Raw genomic sequence first — 20,404 nt, 5'->3', positions numbered from 1 at the left:
CATTATGCATGACAACCAAATGTACATTTTCTCCTCAAAGCTTAATCTAAGAAACCCTTCTTTTGCAGATACCCTCATACACTAATAAAAAACAATGCTAAAAACATGCTCAGTTCATTCAGATGGTCCAAGCTAACAGCTGGTAAACCATGGGACCTCATTCGAAATGCAGCATGTTCTCAATGGCTGGCTTTGAGTTTGACCAAATATCCATCAGTGTGGAGATTTTTTTTTTTCCATGGCTAGAGGGCTCTCGGGGTGAAAAACCCAGTAGTGACACTATGGATATACATGTGAATAACTCCGTTTTCAGTGGCAGCAGTGTAGAGAGAAAATACCAGTGAAATGTCAAGTTTCATGACTTCCTCTTCATCTCCAGCTTCGAAAAAAGTCTCTAAGCAGAACAAAGCCACAAATGATTGAGCAAGCTAAAAGACCCCTCTGCATTACATATCAAATCTGACGTTTTAATTAACGTATGGAATAACGCTTCACATATAAACATGGATAACAATCCACTGCCAGCTTTTCTTATACCGCAAAGAGTACTGCACTAAACCGTAAGACATTGATAGCGATACATGAATGAATATAACAACACAAATTGTTTATTAACCCACAAAACGGCCTGCAGGACACCAAAAACGCACGAAACACGTCCTTTCAACGATGCGACTACGTTATCCATCGTATCCCCGAATGACACACCTTTCAAACAAGGAGAAAATACTCGGGCTACAGTGGCTCTGTGCCATTTTTAAGCTGAGGCAAAGCTTAGAAGAAAAGAGGCGATCCAAATGTTACAGTAACACAGCCTGCAGATACATTACTTGCATTTGCTTTAGAGGCAGGATGCAGAGGCTGTCGGCTGTCTGCACCCGCTTTAAAAAGCAGTTTAACATCCACATGTCATGTACTGACTCGCGAGGCAGCTGCATGAATAGCTGTCAGGGAGAAGTTACCTACAAAAAGGCCATTTTCCTTGGGGTACCACAAGTAACTTGGGGTAATATAATGTGAATTCATATGAAGGCAGCACGTAGGGCACTAACCCGGAGACACACAAAGACGTGCGGAGCTCAGCCAGCCGCTGTACCTCGTCTCTGATCGAAGCGGCGATGCCGGCGTCGTCTGGCGGACAGTGAGACTCGGCGAAGCGAATTAGGAAACACGACGTTGGGGCCGGTTCTTTGCGGCGGTCACTCCATCCAACGGCCGAGCCTTTCGCCGACGTCTCAGCTGCTGGTAAAGGTGGGGAGCGCTGTCCGCCTCTCCCTTGAACGGACGTGAAAACGATTTCACTCGCGGCGAGAAACAGTCCAAGACGCGGCGCTTAGGAGCGAATATACGCGTCGAGCTGGGTATCCGTCTTCCGTCTGTTTTTCTCTGTCTTTCTTTCCTCCCGCCTTGGTCCTCTTACCGCATTTCGAGGCGGCTCGCTTACAGTAGGTGTGCAGCGAGTAGCGCCGACGAAAAACAAAAAAAAAACGCCGCGAATCCGCAGACGGCCGGACGGCTGCGGGGCGGCTTCACGCTGGCAGACGGCGCCGGACAATTACACGTACGCGGTCCAGTACATGTGCGGCAGCAGCCGGACGCTTCCCGAACGGTTCGCCCCCGCTGATTGTCTTGAATTTACGGAGGCCCTACAAGAGGAAATCCCCCCCCCTCCGTTTTGATCGGGGGATCACACTGCGCTTGCGCGCCGTCATGGCAGCCGGGAAGGCGTGCGCTGGCTGAAAATGCAAGGTTCGAGCGCCCCCTTTTGAGGATGAGAATACACTACAAAGGGGATGCGACGTGGATGTTTTGGTTAACCTTGGGTAACCTTTACTAACCTTGCTCAGCGTGGAGGCAATCCAAGTCATTTTTTTGGGGGGGGGGGACTGCAAAGAACGACTGTAACCCTACTGTAGCTGGTGGTTTTATGTATATTTTACGCTCAAATATGTTATCTGTATCATGAGTTTGTTCATTTTATTGCTAATTCTGATTATTAGAAATCTTATACCCCCACTAAATGATACAAAATTGCAATTTGCTAGGAATCAGTGACACATTGAAATATTTAACAAAAGTCTGCAATGCCTTGAGTAAATACAAGCATTCATCAATAGACACGAGATGTCAAGGATGGAAAAGTACTGAATCAGTTAAAATATTCCAATCTTAGAATGAATATGGTTATTAGTGTTCCAGTTAAGCAAACAGAGTAATAAGATAGCTGTCCAACACAAAAACAGGCATCAACATGTAAAAGTAAAGGCGATAAACAGGGCTGCTACGTACAATTAGTATGCATTAACATGACTTAAATGTCAATTCAGCGGGTTACACGCCATTGTTCACTTTGAACAAAACAACGCTTTCCAAAGTATATGTCAAATAGCCAGAAGTGTTTATTTCTTCAGCCACAGTCTGACAACATGCATAACTGTCAGAGGAACACCTTAATCAATCGTGTGACAGACAAGCACATACACATCTTGCACATTTACTGTAAAATGAAAACCATCTGCCTAGTATTGTATAGGTCCCCCTTGTGCTGCCAAAATAACTCTGACCCTCGAGGCATGGACACCACAAGATATGTGAAGGTGTCCTGTGATAAGACATTAGCAGTAACATCCTTTAACCCATGTATGTTGTGAGGTGGGACCTCCGATTGGACGTGTTTGTCCAGCACATCCCACAGACGCTCGCTTGTATTCAGATCTGGGAAATGTAGAGGCCAAATCAACTCCTTGGATTCTTTTTAATGTTCCTCAAACCAGTCCTGCATAGTTTTTGCAGTGTGGTGGGTCACGTCATCCTGCTGAAAGAGGCCACTGTCATTTAGGAGTACTATTGCTGTGAAAGGGTATATTTGCTCTAAAACAATGTTTAGGTAGGCGGTACGTGTCAAAGTGACATCCACATGAATGCCAGGACTCAAGATTTCCCAGCAAAATATTGCCCAGAGCATCACACTGCCTCCGCCAGTTTGCTTCTTCCCATAGTGCATCCTGGTACCATCTCTTCCCCAGGTAAATGACACACCTGGTTGTCCACATGATGTAACAGAAAACATGACTCATCAGACCAAGCCACTTTCTTGCATTGCTCCATGGTCCAGTTCGCACACTCACTTGCCCATTGTAGGCACTTTTAGCAGTGAACAGGGGTCAGCATGGAGACTCTGACTGGTCTGAGGCTACACAGCCCCATACAGAGCATGAACTTTTTTTTCAGCAATTTATGCTACAGTAGTTCTCTTGTGGGATGCAGATCAGATGGGCTAGTCTACACTCCCCAAGAGGCTTGGGTGCCCTTGCGCCCATCGCCAGTTCACCGGCTGGCCTTCTGTGGGCTACTTGTGGAAGGTACCGACCACTGCAGACCAGGAACGCCCCGCAAGGCTTGCCTTTTTGGAGATGCCCTGACTTTCCTGTCTAGCTGAAACAATTTGGTCGTCGTCAGTGTTGCTCAGATCCATATCCCTGCCTATTCTTCCTGCTTCCAACACATCAACTTCAAGAAACAGATGCCATTGCAATGAGATGATCACTTTACCTGTCATTGGCTTTAATGTTATGGGTGATTAGTGCACACAAGTCTACACATACAATTCTCTCACAAGAACTTTAGCTTCACTGACAACCTTGCTTGTGTACCTTATTATTAATCACTACCACTATTATAAAACTGTGGATTTGGGTTCAGTTTTTTGGGTTCTTTTTGCTCTTATGTGGCCAATACTCAGTTGCATACAAGTCATGTGATTACAGGTCACATGTATGTGTATAGTAACCTACTCTGACAGAGTCTGGCTATTATTCTTATGAAAGACATGCTAGACTGCATAGCACCAGAGTTAGTGGTCAGTGTGCATGGAGTGGCAGTTTTTTGTACCCACACCGATCGGACACTAAAGTGACAATTCAAGACACAAGCACTTGGATACTAGCAAGGAATGCAAATATCAGCTTTTCCAGAAACAGAACTCCTTTATTTGCAACTCAAACCTCCACCATAGGCTCTATAATGTTCAGTAACACTGGTTGACCCTCCCCCTACATCTATTCACTAACAGTTTAGTTCACATGTTTCCTCCATTTTACAGGAAGGCCTGCAGCAAACAGCATCCCTTACACCATCACTGAGTTCACAAGGGACCCCAAAATTACACAAAAAATACATTAAAATGAACAAAAAAGCATGGAAATGAATTGATCATTATCACCTTTAAGTGAAAACTGCAATGATAAAAAAATGGCACAGCTGAATTTCACCAAACCCTGGAGGACCACATTTTTTAGTGCATGAAAGCCATGAAGCCTCGACATTCACAGAATATTAATCAAGTGTATGGTTGCTCTTTGCAGTACCTGCTGTTTAACTCGCTCTCAGTAATAATTGTGGCTGCTCTGCTTTTCTTACTCCCAACAACATACAGTGCTACAAAGGAAGCACCTGTCAAAAAGGTTCTTGTACAGAATCCACAGCTGCTGCCCTCTCACCGGAGCATAAACAGCAGAGACCCTGAAAGACCAGTCTTGCTGATAAACATGTTTAAAACCAGAGTGTTACAAGTAATAAATGCTTTCAAGGCCGCAGAGCCATGAGACCATTACTTCAATCCAGAATAATTAGGCCCTGAGAACAAGCTACTAATGAAATGTCCGTAGCTTCAAAATGCTAAACTCATAATGGGGAAAACCAATGGTAACATCAGAGCCTGACTGAATCAGGGTGAGACTGGTAAGCCAGAAAGACAAGACAAATGCATCGGCCCTGTACCCTGTGTCTTGTGGAAAAAGTAAAAACGGGTCATTTCCTCTAGAAAATATCCAGACACTGTCATTGAATGGGCAAACAGAGAAGACTGCTAACGATGACTTAACAGCTGCAAACGACTTTGCTCCTGACTGACAAACTAGCCCTGCGGACCTCAGATTAGAACTGAACAAACAAGAGACAGAGAACAGGGAAGGCAAACAGTTCCACATGGACAGATAGAGAGACACCGAATGTTTGTACCCAGAGAAGCAAATGATTCCAAGGGAAACATTTCAGCGCAGCCAGAAAGGGGGACAAACATGTCAGATGACAATAAACCTTTTGACAAATACAAGGGTCAATAAGTAAACTGAAAGGAACAGGGATCAAAAGTGACAGATTTACCTGCAAACCACTGTGGTAATGAAACAAATGCTAGTTTTAATTAATGGAGTAGAACCTTTCCAGCAAGGAAGCAATCCGTGGCTTTTCCTGAGTAAACAATACTGTATTATGTATGAAAAAGGATAGAAACAAAATGATACAAATGTTAGTTAAAAAAAAATCACTTAAACATTTAAGGCTGAGAATAACCGCACAGTATTAAATTTAAAAAAAATGGCACCCCTGCCCCAATTTAGCTTGGGAGTATATTCAGCATTCCTGCAAAATAACTCCTATCTATTCCAACTTTGACGGTCAGAGACTGCAGCTACCGATAAACGATAAACTAGTGATGTAGGGCTTTCACTGGAAACTCACACTGTGCAGTTTGCATGTCAGCCACTGTAAGGCAGAATTGAAGCAGTGCTGCAATTAACTTTTGCAAAACCTGGAAGGACATTGCTTTCCATCACCAGTCTCGATTTTGCTTTATGTTGGCCGGCGGAGAGAAATCTTCCAAAATGTGGGAGGCAAAGTTCAAACGAGTGAAACACAGGCTGGGTGGCAGTCATTACAAGGCAGATAATGCCTCAGGTTTCAGCTCACAGTGCAATCGTAGCAGACAGAAGAGTGATATCGAAAGCCTTACAAAATCAGACATTCCTTCCTTTTAAAGCCAGAATAACACTATAAATCATTTCAAAATATAAACTCAAAAACACAGCCACATGTTTTGTGTAGAACAACAGCAGAACATCCTCCTTCCACATTTATAGTTTTCACAAAGCTCTCCAACGGCTTGTGACTGGCTTCACACAACAGGGACTTCAACTCTCAACGTTGGCTCCACCTCAAAAGGACCATGCCTTCTTCATTTCCATGACCACATGAATCCTAGACCATAATTAGCATGACATAAACTGGGTCCAGCTTAGTCTCTAGCAGAATAGAGCACCAGTAGAGGTCTAAAATGCGTGGATCCTAGACCCCTACAAATCTCAGGGGGGCGGGAGAGTTCTGACCTCTACTCTACTGAATGGCAAAAACCCATTAGATATTCTTTTACCCAAGTGTCGTGGAGTATATTTGGTGAAATCCATAGCTACAATCTCCAAATGAACCATTGTCACACCCTACAGGCCTGGTTCAGTCACGAGACCTGCTATGAAGAGTGCAGGGGAATGACGAACTTGCAGCCAAACGGCGAGTGATAACTGATGCCGACTTCCTGGAATATTTGCTGAGGCAGGCCAATGTCACATAGGTAAACCCGGCCTGCCCCCTCGGCCAGCGACAGGGGCAGGCCCAGACAGAGGGACCACTTGGCCTCCACCGCTTGGTCCTGCCCGCTCACCGGCGGGTCGATGCTCAACACAGGGGCTCGGTTCTGGTTGGCCCAGTCTGCGGCAGCCCGGTACCACGGCTGGTCCCTGAGGAAGGCATTTTCATGACAGTCGAGGCAGTTGATGACCAGGTCTACTGGGCTCTCGGGTAGGTCTGTGAAGAAAGCACAGATTCAGAACTCTGAACAGACATGCACTCACATAGCGCGAATCTCAACCTCTAGAGGGCGACAATTTACAACCAAACCATGCTTACCATTTATCTGCCACAACACTAGCACCAAGTACAAAGGCCTCAGGTGAACCAGGTAGCAATAACATGTCTAGTCTTGGTAAATATTCTGTGGAAGATAGCAATTAAATACTGTATCGAAGCAGGTGGGGCGTGTTTACTGACGTTACCTTTGATGCTGGACACTTGTTTGCCTCCCGTTTTATTGAAGAGGGTCAACTCATTAGTGATGGCCTCTATCATTTTGACAAAGTTGGGCAGGAAGAGGATGACCTCCACCTCGTGGTTGGCCAGATGTCGTCCACAGCTGACACCCTGGGCACCCTGCACGTGGGGGCCACACAGCAGTGCCACCGTGGGGCGCTGGTGCACATTCTTGGGGGTCAACCTACAAGGAACAAGGAGCCCATCTCAATACTGACCTACAGACACACCACAACTGTATCCAGACTTTCTATTAGACTGTCGTGGTCTATGCAAAGAGGAACCCCCCCCCCCCAATACTCAAACCCTTGTTGCACATAGTTGAGCCGTGCAAATTATTTGCCTACAAGCTACAGGACCTGAATTCCGGGTCATAGCCTACTACACAGAGGTGTATTAGAAAATGAAAGCGAATTAACACGATCAATACACACAAAGAACGAAAATCCTAAAACTCCCCCCCGATCATTTGCCCGTAGTCGAGTTCAAATCTGGTCCACGTCTCTCCCTCACTGTCCCAGTGATCAGAGATTCTAATTTACCAGGGCATTTTCAATGGACACACCAGGAGTCAATCAGCGTTGGCCTCCGTGCCCCACACCCATCCCACCAGAGCCCCTCGGCCGGCCCCTCCCTCACCGGTTGGGCCCACCCAGCAGCGTCAGCGCCATCTGGCTGGCGCACACACCAGTCATCTCCAAGCGGCGCTCCAACGTGAGGCCGCTCCGCTCCGCCATGGACAGCAGGCGCTTGTGCAGGTCGTACGTCACGCTGGGCACCACCAACCCTGAGTCTACAGTATCCAGCAAACAGAGACACAGAGAAAGACATGGAGGCACTTGCACCGCTGCACTACAGGGACCCATGCAGCAGACCACATGTTCGGTGTGCTACGGTTAAACCAGTCGATATAGGTCAATGCACATAGCAGTTCTTGCACATCTCTGAAATTAAGTAAAACAAAACCATACCATTTATGACCGAGTGCTTGCGATCACATGTGCCAGGAGTAACCTGACATGCTGCTGCACGCTCATGTGACACAGGGTGAATGTCACATGACTTCCAGATGCCCCCATTGGCACGCCGTGCGTGAGAAAATCCCTCGATTAATCCTTGTTCAAAAATCCGCTACCGTGGCAACAGATAAGGTGACAAACTGCTCTGTCATGCAATCGGCGGCAGATAAGGGGGGGGGGGGGGGGCTAGTTGCCTTGCACTAATTGCAGCTGGTATGTATGGAAGAGGACCGCCACAGGTCCCCCTTTCAAGGCCACACTATCCACAAAGGAGAATGGCCGATAATCACAGCAGAGACAGCCATATCTAATCAGGCCCGGCACACAGGGACCGCCGATGCCATTTCATTAGACTCCGTGCCAGGTCCTGATCAGACAAACCCCATGCTTTATTATTTTATTACTATAAATTCACTTGGACCTCTGTCAATCAGCTATAAATCATGCCGACAGATCCTAAATGGGACCAAATTTTGGCAAAGGACACACTGAATCAGATGCACATGTATACATATTAAATGTAAGGGCTTTGGGAACACATGGCTAATGAGACAGCAGAACATACTCAGTGAACCACCAAATCGCAAGGTTTAAGCTTTTTCACACTCAGAGTCTGGGCTCAAAATGAAGGCACTGCAGAAGCAGCAAAGAACATGCTGTCTGCCGAAAGCGAATCAAAAAGCTGCAGGTTCAGATCCGATGAAGGAAACCCGAGGAAAGATTAATCTTACTGGACAGGTGTGATCATAACCCTGGGTATCAAAGCCCCCCAGTTCCTATGAACCGGAATGAGAGCGATGATGTGACGCAGGTATGAATGAAGAGGACAGGAACCTGCGGTAGCTTCCATGTGCTTCTGGGAAGCTGAGGCGGAAGACAGAATGGAAGAGAAGCTACTGGTTCAAATCCCCTGTTGTACTACTCAAGAGCAAGGATTTAAACTGAATCCCTACAGCTGTGTCACGTTAAAACTAAGCAGATTTGGAATCACAGTATATAATTATGGCATGAACCAAGAAAATAAACATCCTGTGCACCAAAGGGGATATTTACCGGTGCAGTACTCTACTCCCCCCGGCTGTGGCACAGTTATCTGCCGGTAGATGACAGGCTTTCCCTCTAGGATGTTCTCGTCGTGGCGATAGCGGGATGGCGTCCGCTCGCCAGGCCCCCCGCGGGAACGGGGCCCGCCGGCACGGCGCTCCGACGTGTCGATCTGGGAGAAGACGGCCGCTTTGTCAAACAGCGCCAGGTTGCCCTCAAAGTCAAAGTCTGTTCCGAGGCCTTCGTCCACGCCGTCACCAAAGCACTCGCTGTCTTTGTTCTTTGCCGGTCCGCCGCTGCTCTTCATCCCATTCTTCTTGGGTGTGGCCTGACTTGGGCCCCTGCAACTCGAAGACCCTAACAAGAAAGGGGGGGGAGGGAGTTGTGGAGGATTTAGTCTGCCTAAAAACAACATAGAACATCAGCACAAAATACGAATGCTGATCCCTGCCTAAGGGCAAGAGTTTCTCTCCAAACAACCATTTCCCTTTGAGCAAGCAAGCAGATCTTTAGCAGTAAAAGCAAATGAACGTCCCATAAATCTTTCAGCATGCCAGACTTCTGTCAGACATCCAACAGATTTGCTGTACTGTTTTATTTCCCAGCATGCACCTGATACACACACTGTTTACAAGTAAAATGATTCTGAATCCAGGCCCCATAAAAGAGGCGTACGTTGCCCTGCGAAAACGGCGTGAAGCCCCACCTGTCGGTTTTGCTAACATATCTCGCCAGAACGCTGACAGTGCTGGGGCTGAGTGGAAAGTTACTGATCAGCAGACTAGGGGGAAAAGGCCAGAGTTATGTTAGCATTGCCTGCCTGCTGTCAGCACTAACCTGAGTAGCTTTATGTAAACCATGCCATTCAATCTGGAAATCTGTGGCCATAAAATATTATTCAGCAGTGTTATTTTTGCACTTCATGGTTTTATTATACTCACAACTGAATGAGTTCTCTCTTTGAACATGCAGAGATGAATGAAAATGAGTATTTATATGTATACTCATATGTGAAAATGTAAAAACACACAAAAAATTAGTGCAAAGGTGGGAAGGGAGGACTAAGGTCATATCCAAGAGGGAAAATAGATACTGAGCAATGTTGTAACAGTACGCAGTATCCAATCAGAGCAGGGCTAGCGTGGGCAGAGATGCGTTAGGGTCACTACAGGGGCTATCAATGAACGCTCTGCTCTGCACTGCCAATGTGCAGATGAGGGACTGTGTTCTTCTAAAAGGGTGTATGACACGCCGAAGGCAGAACCGAGACAGAACTCCCCTATCAGAGGATACAGCCTAACGGAGAGAACTTAAGCACATCCAATACCGTGTATGCAAACAGATCTGCAACACTACTACTCCATAAACTCTGGACTCTTCCTGACTGAGAACTACCAGGTTTGTAGCTGAATTCAGGTGGCTTCTTTCAGACATCTCTTTGTGCCACTACTCTAAGTAGGTACCAGGCTAGATTTACTAAGTCAGAATATTGACAATACAAAAGACACCAAGAAATTCAACCCATTATCTTTCACAGATTTTCACAGATGGCAGCTGGAGTACCTCCTGACCAGACATGTGGGATATCACTTTCATTTCTACTAAACCTTTTAGAAGGTCTCAAAAACTCACAAATGTCCTTTAAGGTAATGATATTTTGAATCTGAAGCATTCTAGCCCAATCTTTAAATATTTCTCCAGTCAATGCGCTGACCTGCCGGTACCTACTGTAAGACGTGAAGCTTTAATCTGTGACAGATCATTTCCTTTGTGTGAATCAATCTCAGCTACCAAAGGAGAAACAAAACCCCCCAAACACAGACACACCCAAAACCAATGACTAGGTTTTTAGAACCTCACAAACTGGACATTATGCTTCAGAATTACTGAGGAGTTTGTTATGATATTAAATCCTCTCACTGTCACTGATCAAAGACAGGACGTCACCAACACATAGTGGCAGAATTAAGGTGGACACCACAAAAATCTGGAAATTCCCAAGGGGCTGGAAGCCAACAATGTCTCCAAAGGGAGCAGCACAGTTCTGACTAAACAAACAAATGACTTCAGATGTACTGGGAAAACTGACTATCCAAGGACACAACAGTAACAATGTCATCAATTAGCCAGACTGCAAAAACCAGTGTTTTCCATTTACCCATCTTCCAACAACTTTGTAAAGATTTCTATGCAACATTAATAATTATACCCACGCGAGTGACACCAGCAGAACCTGGAAAAGTACTGTAGTCAGTTTGGACTGGGATTCCCCAGTATATCTAACAAAAGGCCAATATATAATTTTGCACATCACAGACGCATTGCTGGATGACTTTACAGCTCAATGACAACAGCTCAAAGCATTTGCCTCTATAAAACATAATTTACAAGATTTGCACTAAACCATAATCGTACAAGTGCGTCAAAGAAATAAACAATGAAGAGCTTTCTGAAATGTGGTTTGTGTTTGTGGGCAAGAGCAGGAACGATGATGATGGCGTATAAAAGCGGCATGTCACAACTTCCCAACACTAAATGTTTGCGGCTGAGAATGAATGGATCGTCTATCTTACACCGAGAAATAAGGAGAAAGAAAATATTTAAATTACTGAATTTTGGCCATAGCATGTTATAGCATAACAGACCTCACTGCTTCCCCCATCAGTGTTGTTAAGTTATGGAGTCTTGACTAATACTCAGTTAGCAGCAAACTGGGAAAAACACAGCTGTCTGACTGTTCCCAGCTAACAGCAGGAACGGCGGCATTCCAGACGCAGGCAGCGTGGGGGGGATTAAATGAGGACAAGGAAGGCATGCGAGAATGTAAACATGCCCTGGAATAACCTCTTTAGACTGATATTGTTGGGGAGAAGGGCAAGATTATCACTCTGAATCATACACAGGTATGTCATAAAGGCAGAGTTGGACAGCAATGTGCCAAGTCAGGGCAAACCTCCGCTAAGCTCATTTGGAAGAGTGACATCCCCCCACCTAGCTTTTCCAGGGCTGCAGCTGGCCAATCTGAACAGTCCAGTAAAACACAATGCAAAAAACACTGAATGGTTTACTGGTACATCCTGCCACCCAGATTAACCATATTGGCATTTGGGCATCCCTCATTACACCCCCCCCCCCCAATCTCATTCACAAATGTTCTTTAAGGCAGATATTAAATATTAAATCTCACTAATACATATTAATGCTTTATTTTCCACTTGCACAAGTACCAGTACACTGGAGCACCTCTCTTCGCCCACCCAGTCTTGCTCTCCATGACCCCGGGACACAGGACAGAGTTAACCAACATGAGGGGTCCCTGGGTCTGAGGGATAAGGGCTTTGCTCAAGGGCCCATGTACATGTCACTGTTCTGGCAAAGCCAAGATTCGAACCGACAATCTTCTGATCACAGGTACTGAGACTTCTCACTGCCGACTGCATACTATTTTTTAATATGCCACACACTGGAAAATGTTCCCTATGTTAGATAAAGCTCTGAATTTCAAAAGCCACAAATCAGACTGCATGTGTGCTGTGACCCAGGGGCACTTAATACCCATAATGTGGTCCTGCTGCCACACGCTATTTCCCACCAAAAACCTGATCCGAGAAGACAGTATTTGGGATGTCAGACACCTGCAATAATAGCTGATGGCAATACACCTGGACGGAGAAGTACTCACAGGAGTTGCGTCTCTGTTGGGGGCCTTTGGCCTGCCCCAATGCCTCGCTGCGACGCTCCCCATAACTCTTGGAGCACTGCGGCTGAGGCAGCGAGCTCCTCTCCTCCAGCAACGTCAGTTCTGTTTTACGTGGCACTGCCACTGGAGCACTGCTAGCTGGGGTCCCGCTGCCTCTGCCGCTGGCCTGCTCCTGGTTTCCCGCAGATGGGGGGCCCAAATCAACCACACTGACCTGGTTGAGTCTGCCGCCCTGGCTGCCATTTCGGATCTCCAAAATCTTAAGATCCTTGATGTCTATGGCGCTGCACGACAAAACACCAGCAACACAAAAACAAACATTTGTATAATTACAGTGTATCTGCATAGCATTTGCTTAGCAAGAGACATACTGTTTTCAGTGTTGCATTATAAATATCTAAACATACCTTGTGCCATCAAAATGCAAGCTAAAGTAATCATGGCCTGTCCACTAATACAGAGTTGATCTGATGAACATTTAGATGTGTTTATTCAATTCACCTGAAAGTGACCTCAGGAACCAGACACTTGACGCCATTGTGGAAAGGATGCCTCAATGAGATAGTTTGACTACCCTGGTCCACCGCAGACACTTCTCCCTGGTATACACCGAGTGTAGGTCCACAGTTGATCGACACCAAACTTCCCAGCCAGTCTGCAGCCATATTATTAATTACACCTAAGGAGAAATCATAAGACATTTTAATTGCTAACGGTGGGAAACAAAATCCGTCTCTGAAGATACACCTTAGGGATGAACTGAATCGCGTACGCGGTGAAAGTCAGTGTTTACACTTATGCGACGGTCTTTTCCGGGTCAATTTCTGCCTCGCAACTAAAGAACATAAGCGACGCAAACTCGAAAGCCACTTATCTTTCACGTATCTTTCTATTCAGCTATTCCTTAATTTTCATTTGTGATACACACGAAAGCAGAACTGAAATCTACAGTTAACACATACACCTATTTTTAGCCCCCTGGAAATCAAGACTAGTGTTTCAAAACTCATAAATATAAAATATTATGAACCTGCAGTCGAAGGTCTCTAAAACGATATCAGCTCCAAGTCGAATATTTCGGTTCCTTTCCAATACTTGTACCGATAAATAACTTTCCCAGGGAAGTAAGGTTGCACTTCTATTGCAGACCGACGCTTTACTTCCTGAAAGCCGGTCCGCGTCTTACCTCATTTCCTACGTCGCGCGATGACGTCATTCGCAAGCGAGCGCCCAATCTCTACTTCGTCTTGCTGACCGTCCTGTGGAGACTAACGCCAGTTGCTGTTTAAAATATAGATTTCCATGATTAAGCGGCCGGTATGATTGTGGAAGACACTTAACGTTATTTCAGTTTTCACGAACCTTCATTACATATATTTATATATGTATATTTTCCATGAAAACATACATTGAATGAGTTCGAATAGTAAATATAGCTAAATAAAAAAGAAATATAGTCACTGACAAAGTTAGAAAAAATATTTTTTAAATTCAAATAACATTTCGGCTTTTGTCAAAGAGTCCTCCATTTGCAGCAATTACTACCTTGTAGACCTTGAGCATTCTAAATGTCAATTTGTTGAGATAATCTGGTAGATTTCACCCCGTACTTCTTGAAGGATCTCCCACAAGTTGAGCTAGTCTGATGTACCATTCGGTCATGATGCTCCCATAACAGCTCAATAGAACTGAGATCCGCTTACTGTGTTGGCCGCTCCATTTTACACAGAATACCAGCTGACTGCTTCTTCCCTATAAATAGTTCTAAATTGTGGCAAATTACTATTTGCTAGTAGTAGCAAATGAGTGATTTCAGCTTTTAGAGCTCTTTTGGAGTTAAAATATTGGAAGAAACTTTTATTGTCATCCTTAGTCTCCAGTGCAATCTTTCTTTCTACATTCCTCTTGGAGAGTCTAATGTTATATTGCCAATGCTTTGGCCAGACAGAGCATTGCATTAATATTTCTGCATTATACATACATTTATTTTATTATTGAGCAGGCACTGTTACTATTGTTCAAAGCAGTGCACATGTGAGCCATATAATAAACCTGCTGCTGTCAAGGCAAGTACAGCTTGTAAAAATCTAGTAAGCAGTATATTGCAAGTAGACAAAAGCAGAGCTTCTACCGAGCGTACCACCTCAATGCAACAAGTCAACAGTAGACAGCAAGGAAGCGAAGGTCAGTTGAAGGAGATGAAGTTTGTTCAAGGAGCAAATGTTAATGTGATCTGGGAATACCTTAGTCAAGGCATTTCTGGAAGGCTGTGAGGTGCTCTTAAGACTATATGTAGTTCATTCCACCATTGAAGGACCACACATGTAAAATGAAATGTTTTTGTGGAAGGAAGGAATCACCAGCTGCTGAAATGTAGGTCTTAATGAGTGAATGGAAGTTCTTACATGGAGTAAGTAGGAGAACATTGCACTCTGTGACATCCAGAAGGATGTTCCTGGGAGGAAAGACTGAATCTTTACACAGGAGTCCCAGTGAGAGGGAGTGGACAGGAAGACCTGATGGTTTATTGTGTCAGAGGCAGGTCCAGCAGGATGAGGACTGATGATATGACTTACCTTCTCTGCCAGTTAAAAGTGTCTTTGTAAATGTGTGCAAAACTAATCCAGTGGCATTTTAACGCACTGTTTTCCATTTTCAGTAGTCGAAATGAAAGACGCTTTTAAACAAGTCCCAATGTTTCATAAAATATTTAATATTTCTTATAGTATTTAAGTACAAAATACATTTTTTTGCGGTCAAAATGTAGTAAAATGTATATACAAACAAAAACCATACACCACATTTTGGGATAAATTTCAGACATATCATAATGCTTTCAGTATTACTAATTTACACTAATTTCTCTGGAACAGCTTACAAGGCAGAAAAAATGTATTAATATATACAGTTTGGAACCAAGAAAAATGTGTTTTAGCAACATGTTCATTGCTGCTCATCAAAGGAAAAACCTGTGTATTAGGAAGACATTTTCAAAGCAAGACAATGAAAAAACAGATTGGCTGTGAATAGGGTGGCTTTGTAGCTCAGTAAGAAGCCATGCTGTGTCACACTGCAAAGCCTGAAGATTTGAGTCCCAGCCCTGCTTTGTGATTGAAGTTTGCATGTTCGCCCCATGCAACAAAGTGAAACGATGCCTCTAATGTGCTTGTGTCTTGTGATGAACTGGCACGACAACTGCATTTGTTTATTTTGTGCTGGTTACTAAAGTACAGCACACTTTGTCTCCATTTCAGTCACTGCCCACGTTAATCACTTACTGGCAAAAACAAACATTTCACAAACGTCTACTGATTAACAAAATGGAAACACATTGGTGTACATCTGTCAAAAATCTGCAGTACCTCTTAGACATTCAAGCAACTTTCTATCATGTTCAGAATAAAGAGAGCAATGGAGAAAATACGACATGTCCTCATATTATTGGACTTGTATTCACAAATGTACTCTGTGGGTAGGATACTAGTGCTTTGCCACCCCTTACTCCCGCAGGTTGGCACCCAGCTGGCATCGTTTATGCTTCATGGTCAGGCCATACTCAGGGGTCATGTCCAGCGGATGCCCAGGCAATTTGTGGAACTGCAGCCTCTGCAGCAGGATGGCCAAGAAGAGGAAGACCTCAATGCGGCCGATAGTCTCACCAATGCAGCGACGTTTGCCCATACCAAACAGCTGGACCTTCTCTGCCATGACTTTATTGACCTCTGTTCCATCGGGACTTAGGAACCGTTCTGGGTAGAAGGAGAAGGGCTCTTTCCATATTGTACTATAAATGAAAGGAGAAAGCAGCTCATATTACGTCATTGCAAGACTCGGTATAAATGGTGCAGTGCTTAGGAATAGGCTTCATATCCAGAAGATTGTCAGATTATTATATTCATTTCTACAACCCATCAATCCATCCACCCATCCTCTAAAACCACTTATCCTGGTCAGAGTCACAGATCAAGCTATATATAGTCATGTGAAAAAGAAATCATTGTATCAGGACATATTAAAAAATCATCTGGTTCTTAGCAGGTTTTAAAATTAAGTATATAACACCTCAGATGAATAACAACGCATAACATGACAAAAGCAGTGTGTGAAAAATTAAGTACACCCTTATTGCTTTCATAGGAATGAAGACGGTAAGTAGCAGTCAGGTGCTGCTAATCAAATGCACTTGATTAATTGCTCATCATCAAGTGTGGCCACCTCTAAAAAGCAGAGGTTTTGGCAGCTTGCTGGTCTGGTGCATTCAGATGTGTGTTAACATAATGTTTAGGAGGAAAGACATCAGCTATGATCTGAGAGACGCAATTATTGCCCATCAATCTGGGAAGGGTTAAGTCATTTCCAAACAATTTGAAATCCATCATTCTACAGTGAGAAGGATTATTTACAAGTGGCAAACATTCAACACAGTTGCCAATCTTCCCAGGAATGAACGTCCCAGCAAATCACCCTTGCAGCGCTCAGAGAAATTGCAAAAAACCCCAAGAGATACATCTCACACTCTACAGACCTCAGAGAGCATGTTAAATGTTAAAGTTCATGACAGTACAATTAGTAAAAGACCGAACAAGAAGACAGAAAATGATTAGTTCAAGTTACTGCTTCAAATGATTCTACTAGCTATTGAATCATGGGGTGTACTTAGGTTTCACATATGGCTTCTCCACTTTGGCTTCATTTTGAAATAAAAAAAATACATGGTGGAATCTGTTGTGTGTTGTGTAACACCTGAGGTTAGATTTAAGTTATTTTAGAACCTCGTAAGGAGCAGATGATTTTTTTAATTATGTCCTGATACATAAAACGATAAAATTGAAAGGGGGTGTACTTTCTTTTTCACATGACTGTAAATGTGTTAAACATGATGGATATACATTCGGTAGAACTTACGGGTCGTGGTTGACCTGCCACTGATTGATGAAGACGCATGTGTCCTTAGGGATGAAGAACCCATTGAGTGCTGTGTCTTTTGTTGTGCTGTGAAGAGAACAGTAGCATGTTATTTATGACTTATAACTTTTTTTGTGTCTGGAAATTAATTAGAGTCTGAGATTTTGCAACCTTCTAGTAGAGTTTACAGTTACTTGTAAGGTGTTACTCTTAGCAGTTCAATTGATAGCAACCTCTTTCAGCTTTTCTGGAGCCAAAATATGTTGAATAACAGTCCAATCACCACTCTTTATACCTCTAGTCGTCTAACACCCAAAGATTCATTGATTAATGTCATCGAAGCAGGATTATTAGAATGTACCCCTGACTCACCAGTGTGGGATGGTGAAAGGCAGGAAGGATGTGTGGCGGAATAGCTCGATAATGAAGGCTTCCAGAAGCGGCAGCTTGGGCTTGTCACTGAGACGTGGAGTACGATCCATTCCAACACGCTCTCCTGCAAAGATGAGCATGCAAATGTGATTAACCAGTCACCAAGAGTCAGTGAGTAACTGCTGTGTCAGCAAGCATTCAGACAAATTCAACAATCAAAACATTCAATGCCGAAGAAAGTTAAATACCCTAATTAGCCAAGATATGACTCACTCAGTTCTTGATGGAGTTTCTCTTGGAATTCAGGGTAAGCAACCAAGTACACAACAGCCCATGACAGTGCCGTACTTATGGTATCAAATCCTGGAAGAAGAAGCAATAATGAAATTAGTTATGATGAATTAAATACTCTTGAAAGCACTTATATATCTCAGACATATTGGCATGTACACCTGATGCTGACTTTTAGCACATCTGTCTTCACAGTTGAAAAATACGACTCTACTCACCTGCACCGAAGAGGTCATTGACAATGCCAACAATCTTCTCATCAGAGACTTGGATGTTTGAGTTTTCATCCACCTTCCTGTCCTCACAGTGATTGATGAGAGAATCTGTGATGTCACGGATATTCTTCTAAAAGATAAAATATCGATGAACAATAAGCACTATTTGGAAAATACTTTGGATTATTCCAAAGTACATAATACAGATGTTTCCAAACAGACCTTGTTAAAGGTGGTGTAGTGCTCCCTGACGATCTTTTGCACAAAAGTGGTGAAGCGATCATTGATCTCCCGGAAGGCTTTCATAGTATGATTAGGCAAGAACCGTAAGAAAGGGATGAAGTCAGCCAGGTTCCCGCTGCCCAGTACACGTCCAACCTCATCACTCATGTTCACCAAGTTCAGCAGTTCTTGGTCGTCATGGTGGTACCGCCGGCCAAAGCACATGCCACAGATCACGTTGGTAACCGAAATCACGATATAGCGGAATGGGTCAAAGTGGCCTTCTGCTTCCATGACAGAGCTGAGCTGCTTGACTAGGTTCTCGCCCTCCTTACAGATGTGCTCTTCCAGCATACAGGAGTAGCCAGCGCTGCTGCCCTTTACGATGGAAAATGAGCGTAAGGCACTAGTGGCCAGTTTTCGACGGGTATACCAGACTCCAGATAAATCAGTGCTGAATGCCAAACTCTTTCCTTCAAGTAGGAGACGGAAACTGTGCAGGTCTGGCCGGCCGGCAAAATCCTCCCCTTGCCTGATGAGAGCCTGACGCAAAGTTTTGATCCCGCTGAGGACCACCACAGGACGCATGCCGATGTGAATCCGGTAGACAGAACCATAGCGCTCTGCCATGGCAGTTAGGCTAAGGTGAGGATTCCTCCCCACCTCCAGCACGTTCCCAATTATGGGGACCGGCTTGGGTCCTGGCAGCTGTTGAAGACCCTCTGGGATTTTTGGCCGCAGTAATCGAAAGATCAGGAACACAATGCACATTGTTGCCATAGCCACCAAACTTTCCGACACTGAGATGGAACCCACCATTGATAGATTCATTAGCGCCATTTTCATATAAGAGGCTTGGAGTATCACCCCTAAAAAAACAGAAGAGAGAGATTACGAAATGACATTGAAGAGAAGTTGAAAACAAATGTTTAAAAACACTCCCCCTTGCTTTTCAAGTCCTGACTGGGGTTTCTGAATGAAAGGCGATAATTACATTTAAGGGCAACTGACATCCTAAGGGAAGGGTTGCATTCAGACCTACAAAGAAACACGGTTTTGGGGGGTTTACATATGACTTTAAATAGGTCGCTAAATTAATGTGAAGTATTCCTGATGTTGCCTCGTTTTTCCAGAAGCACTTTTTTTTTTTTTTTTACTTTTTTTTTATTTAGGAACTAATTATTGAAAGTACAGAGAGCAACTCGATCGACAGAGTATTAACTGGAAATCTGAAAAATTATTTCAGTTGTGCAAAATATTTGGGAAAAACTTTAAATTACTTCATTTACTTGCTAAGCCCATTCAGTTATTTTTAGACAATAGACAAATATAGATTACCAATGGAAATTACAGCTCTTATTCGTTTTTTAGGCAAATAAAACAGCTGCAAAATAACAGTTTTTCAAACTGACAAAAAAAATCTATTTTGTAATGACAATATATGGAATTCAATCATAATTACCTTGGTACTGTGATCGTAGGCGTTCAATTACAATAGGTAAACGCGAACCTGCAGTTGCCGTCGGTTTACGTTGTTTTGCAGTAAATAATCTAAATCCTCCCGTTTCTATTTATGAAATGAACTAGTACTATATATACGTTTCTTTTATACAGCGACCCCGGGGCTCTATTGGCCAGTGTCTGTGTGACGCAAGTAACTGTCTATTTCCATATGAAATCAGCAAGTGTTTGAAGAGATCGTAATATATCAGGAT

At 43.9% G+C, this 20,404-nt stretch overlaps 3 protein-coding genes across 4 annotated transcripts in view; all 3 read right to left on the bottom strand.

Moving 5' to 3' along the window:
- csk (C-terminal Src kinase) overlaps positions 1-1,690 on the bottom strand; it is a 31,091-nt gene extending 29,401 nt beyond the window's left edge. Inside the window, exon 1 of one of the 2 annotated variants that reach the window (XM_048972418.1) lies at positions 1,053-1,690. The gene's annotated coding sequence lies outside the window, so the exon portion shown is untranslated. The remainder of the gene's footprint in view (positions 1-1,052) is intronic. The other variant, XM_048972417.1, reaches the window with a different exon arrangement.
- Positions 1,691-3,966: 2,276 nt separating this feature from the next.
- Positions 3,967-13,851, bottom strand: edc3 (enhancer of mRNA decapping 3 homolog (S. cerevisiae)). Its single transcript, XM_048972416.1, has 7 exons — positions 13,715-13,851; positions 13,186-13,363; positions 12,667-12,968; positions 8,994-9,341; positions 7,561-7,714; positions 6,888-7,105; positions 3,967-6,639 (listed from the first exon to the last, which is right to left on the bottom strand). Exons 2-7 carry the CDS (start codon positions 13,347-13,349, stop codon positions 6,305-6,307), a joined length of 1,521 nt encoding a protein of 506 aa, XP_048828373.1. The 5' UTR covers positions 13,350-13,363; positions 13,715-13,851; the 3' UTR covers positions 3,967-6,304.
- Positions 13,852-15,377: 1,526 nt separating this feature from the next.
- Positions 15,378-20,404, bottom strand: LOC125706500 (cytochrome P450 1A1-like). Its single transcript, XM_048973222.1, has 7 exons — positions 20,152-20,404; positions 18,690-19,558; positions 18,471-18,597; positions 18,235-18,324; positions 17,962-18,085; positions 17,590-17,676; positions 15,378-16,468 (listed from the first exon to the last, which is right to left on the bottom strand). The coding sequence occupies exons 2-7, from the start codon at positions 19,533-19,535 to the stop codon at positions 16,183-16,185; spliced, it is 1,560 nt and encodes a 519-aa protein (XP_048829179.1). The 5' UTR covers positions 19,536-19,558; positions 20,152-20,404; the 3' UTR covers positions 15,378-16,182.

The sequence above is a fragment of the Brienomyrus brachyistius genome, chromosome 13 (genome assembly GCF_023856365.1).
Source record: "Brienomyrus brachyistius isolate T26 chromosome 13, BBRACH_0.4, whole genome shotgun sequence".
Taxonomy (NCBI): domain Eukaryota; kingdom Metazoa; phylum Chordata; class Actinopteri; order Osteoglossiformes; family Mormyridae; genus Brienomyrus; species Brienomyrus brachyistius.
The sequence above is the reverse complement of the archived record's forward strand: the minus strand, read 5'-3'. Positions and strand labels throughout refer to the sequence as shown.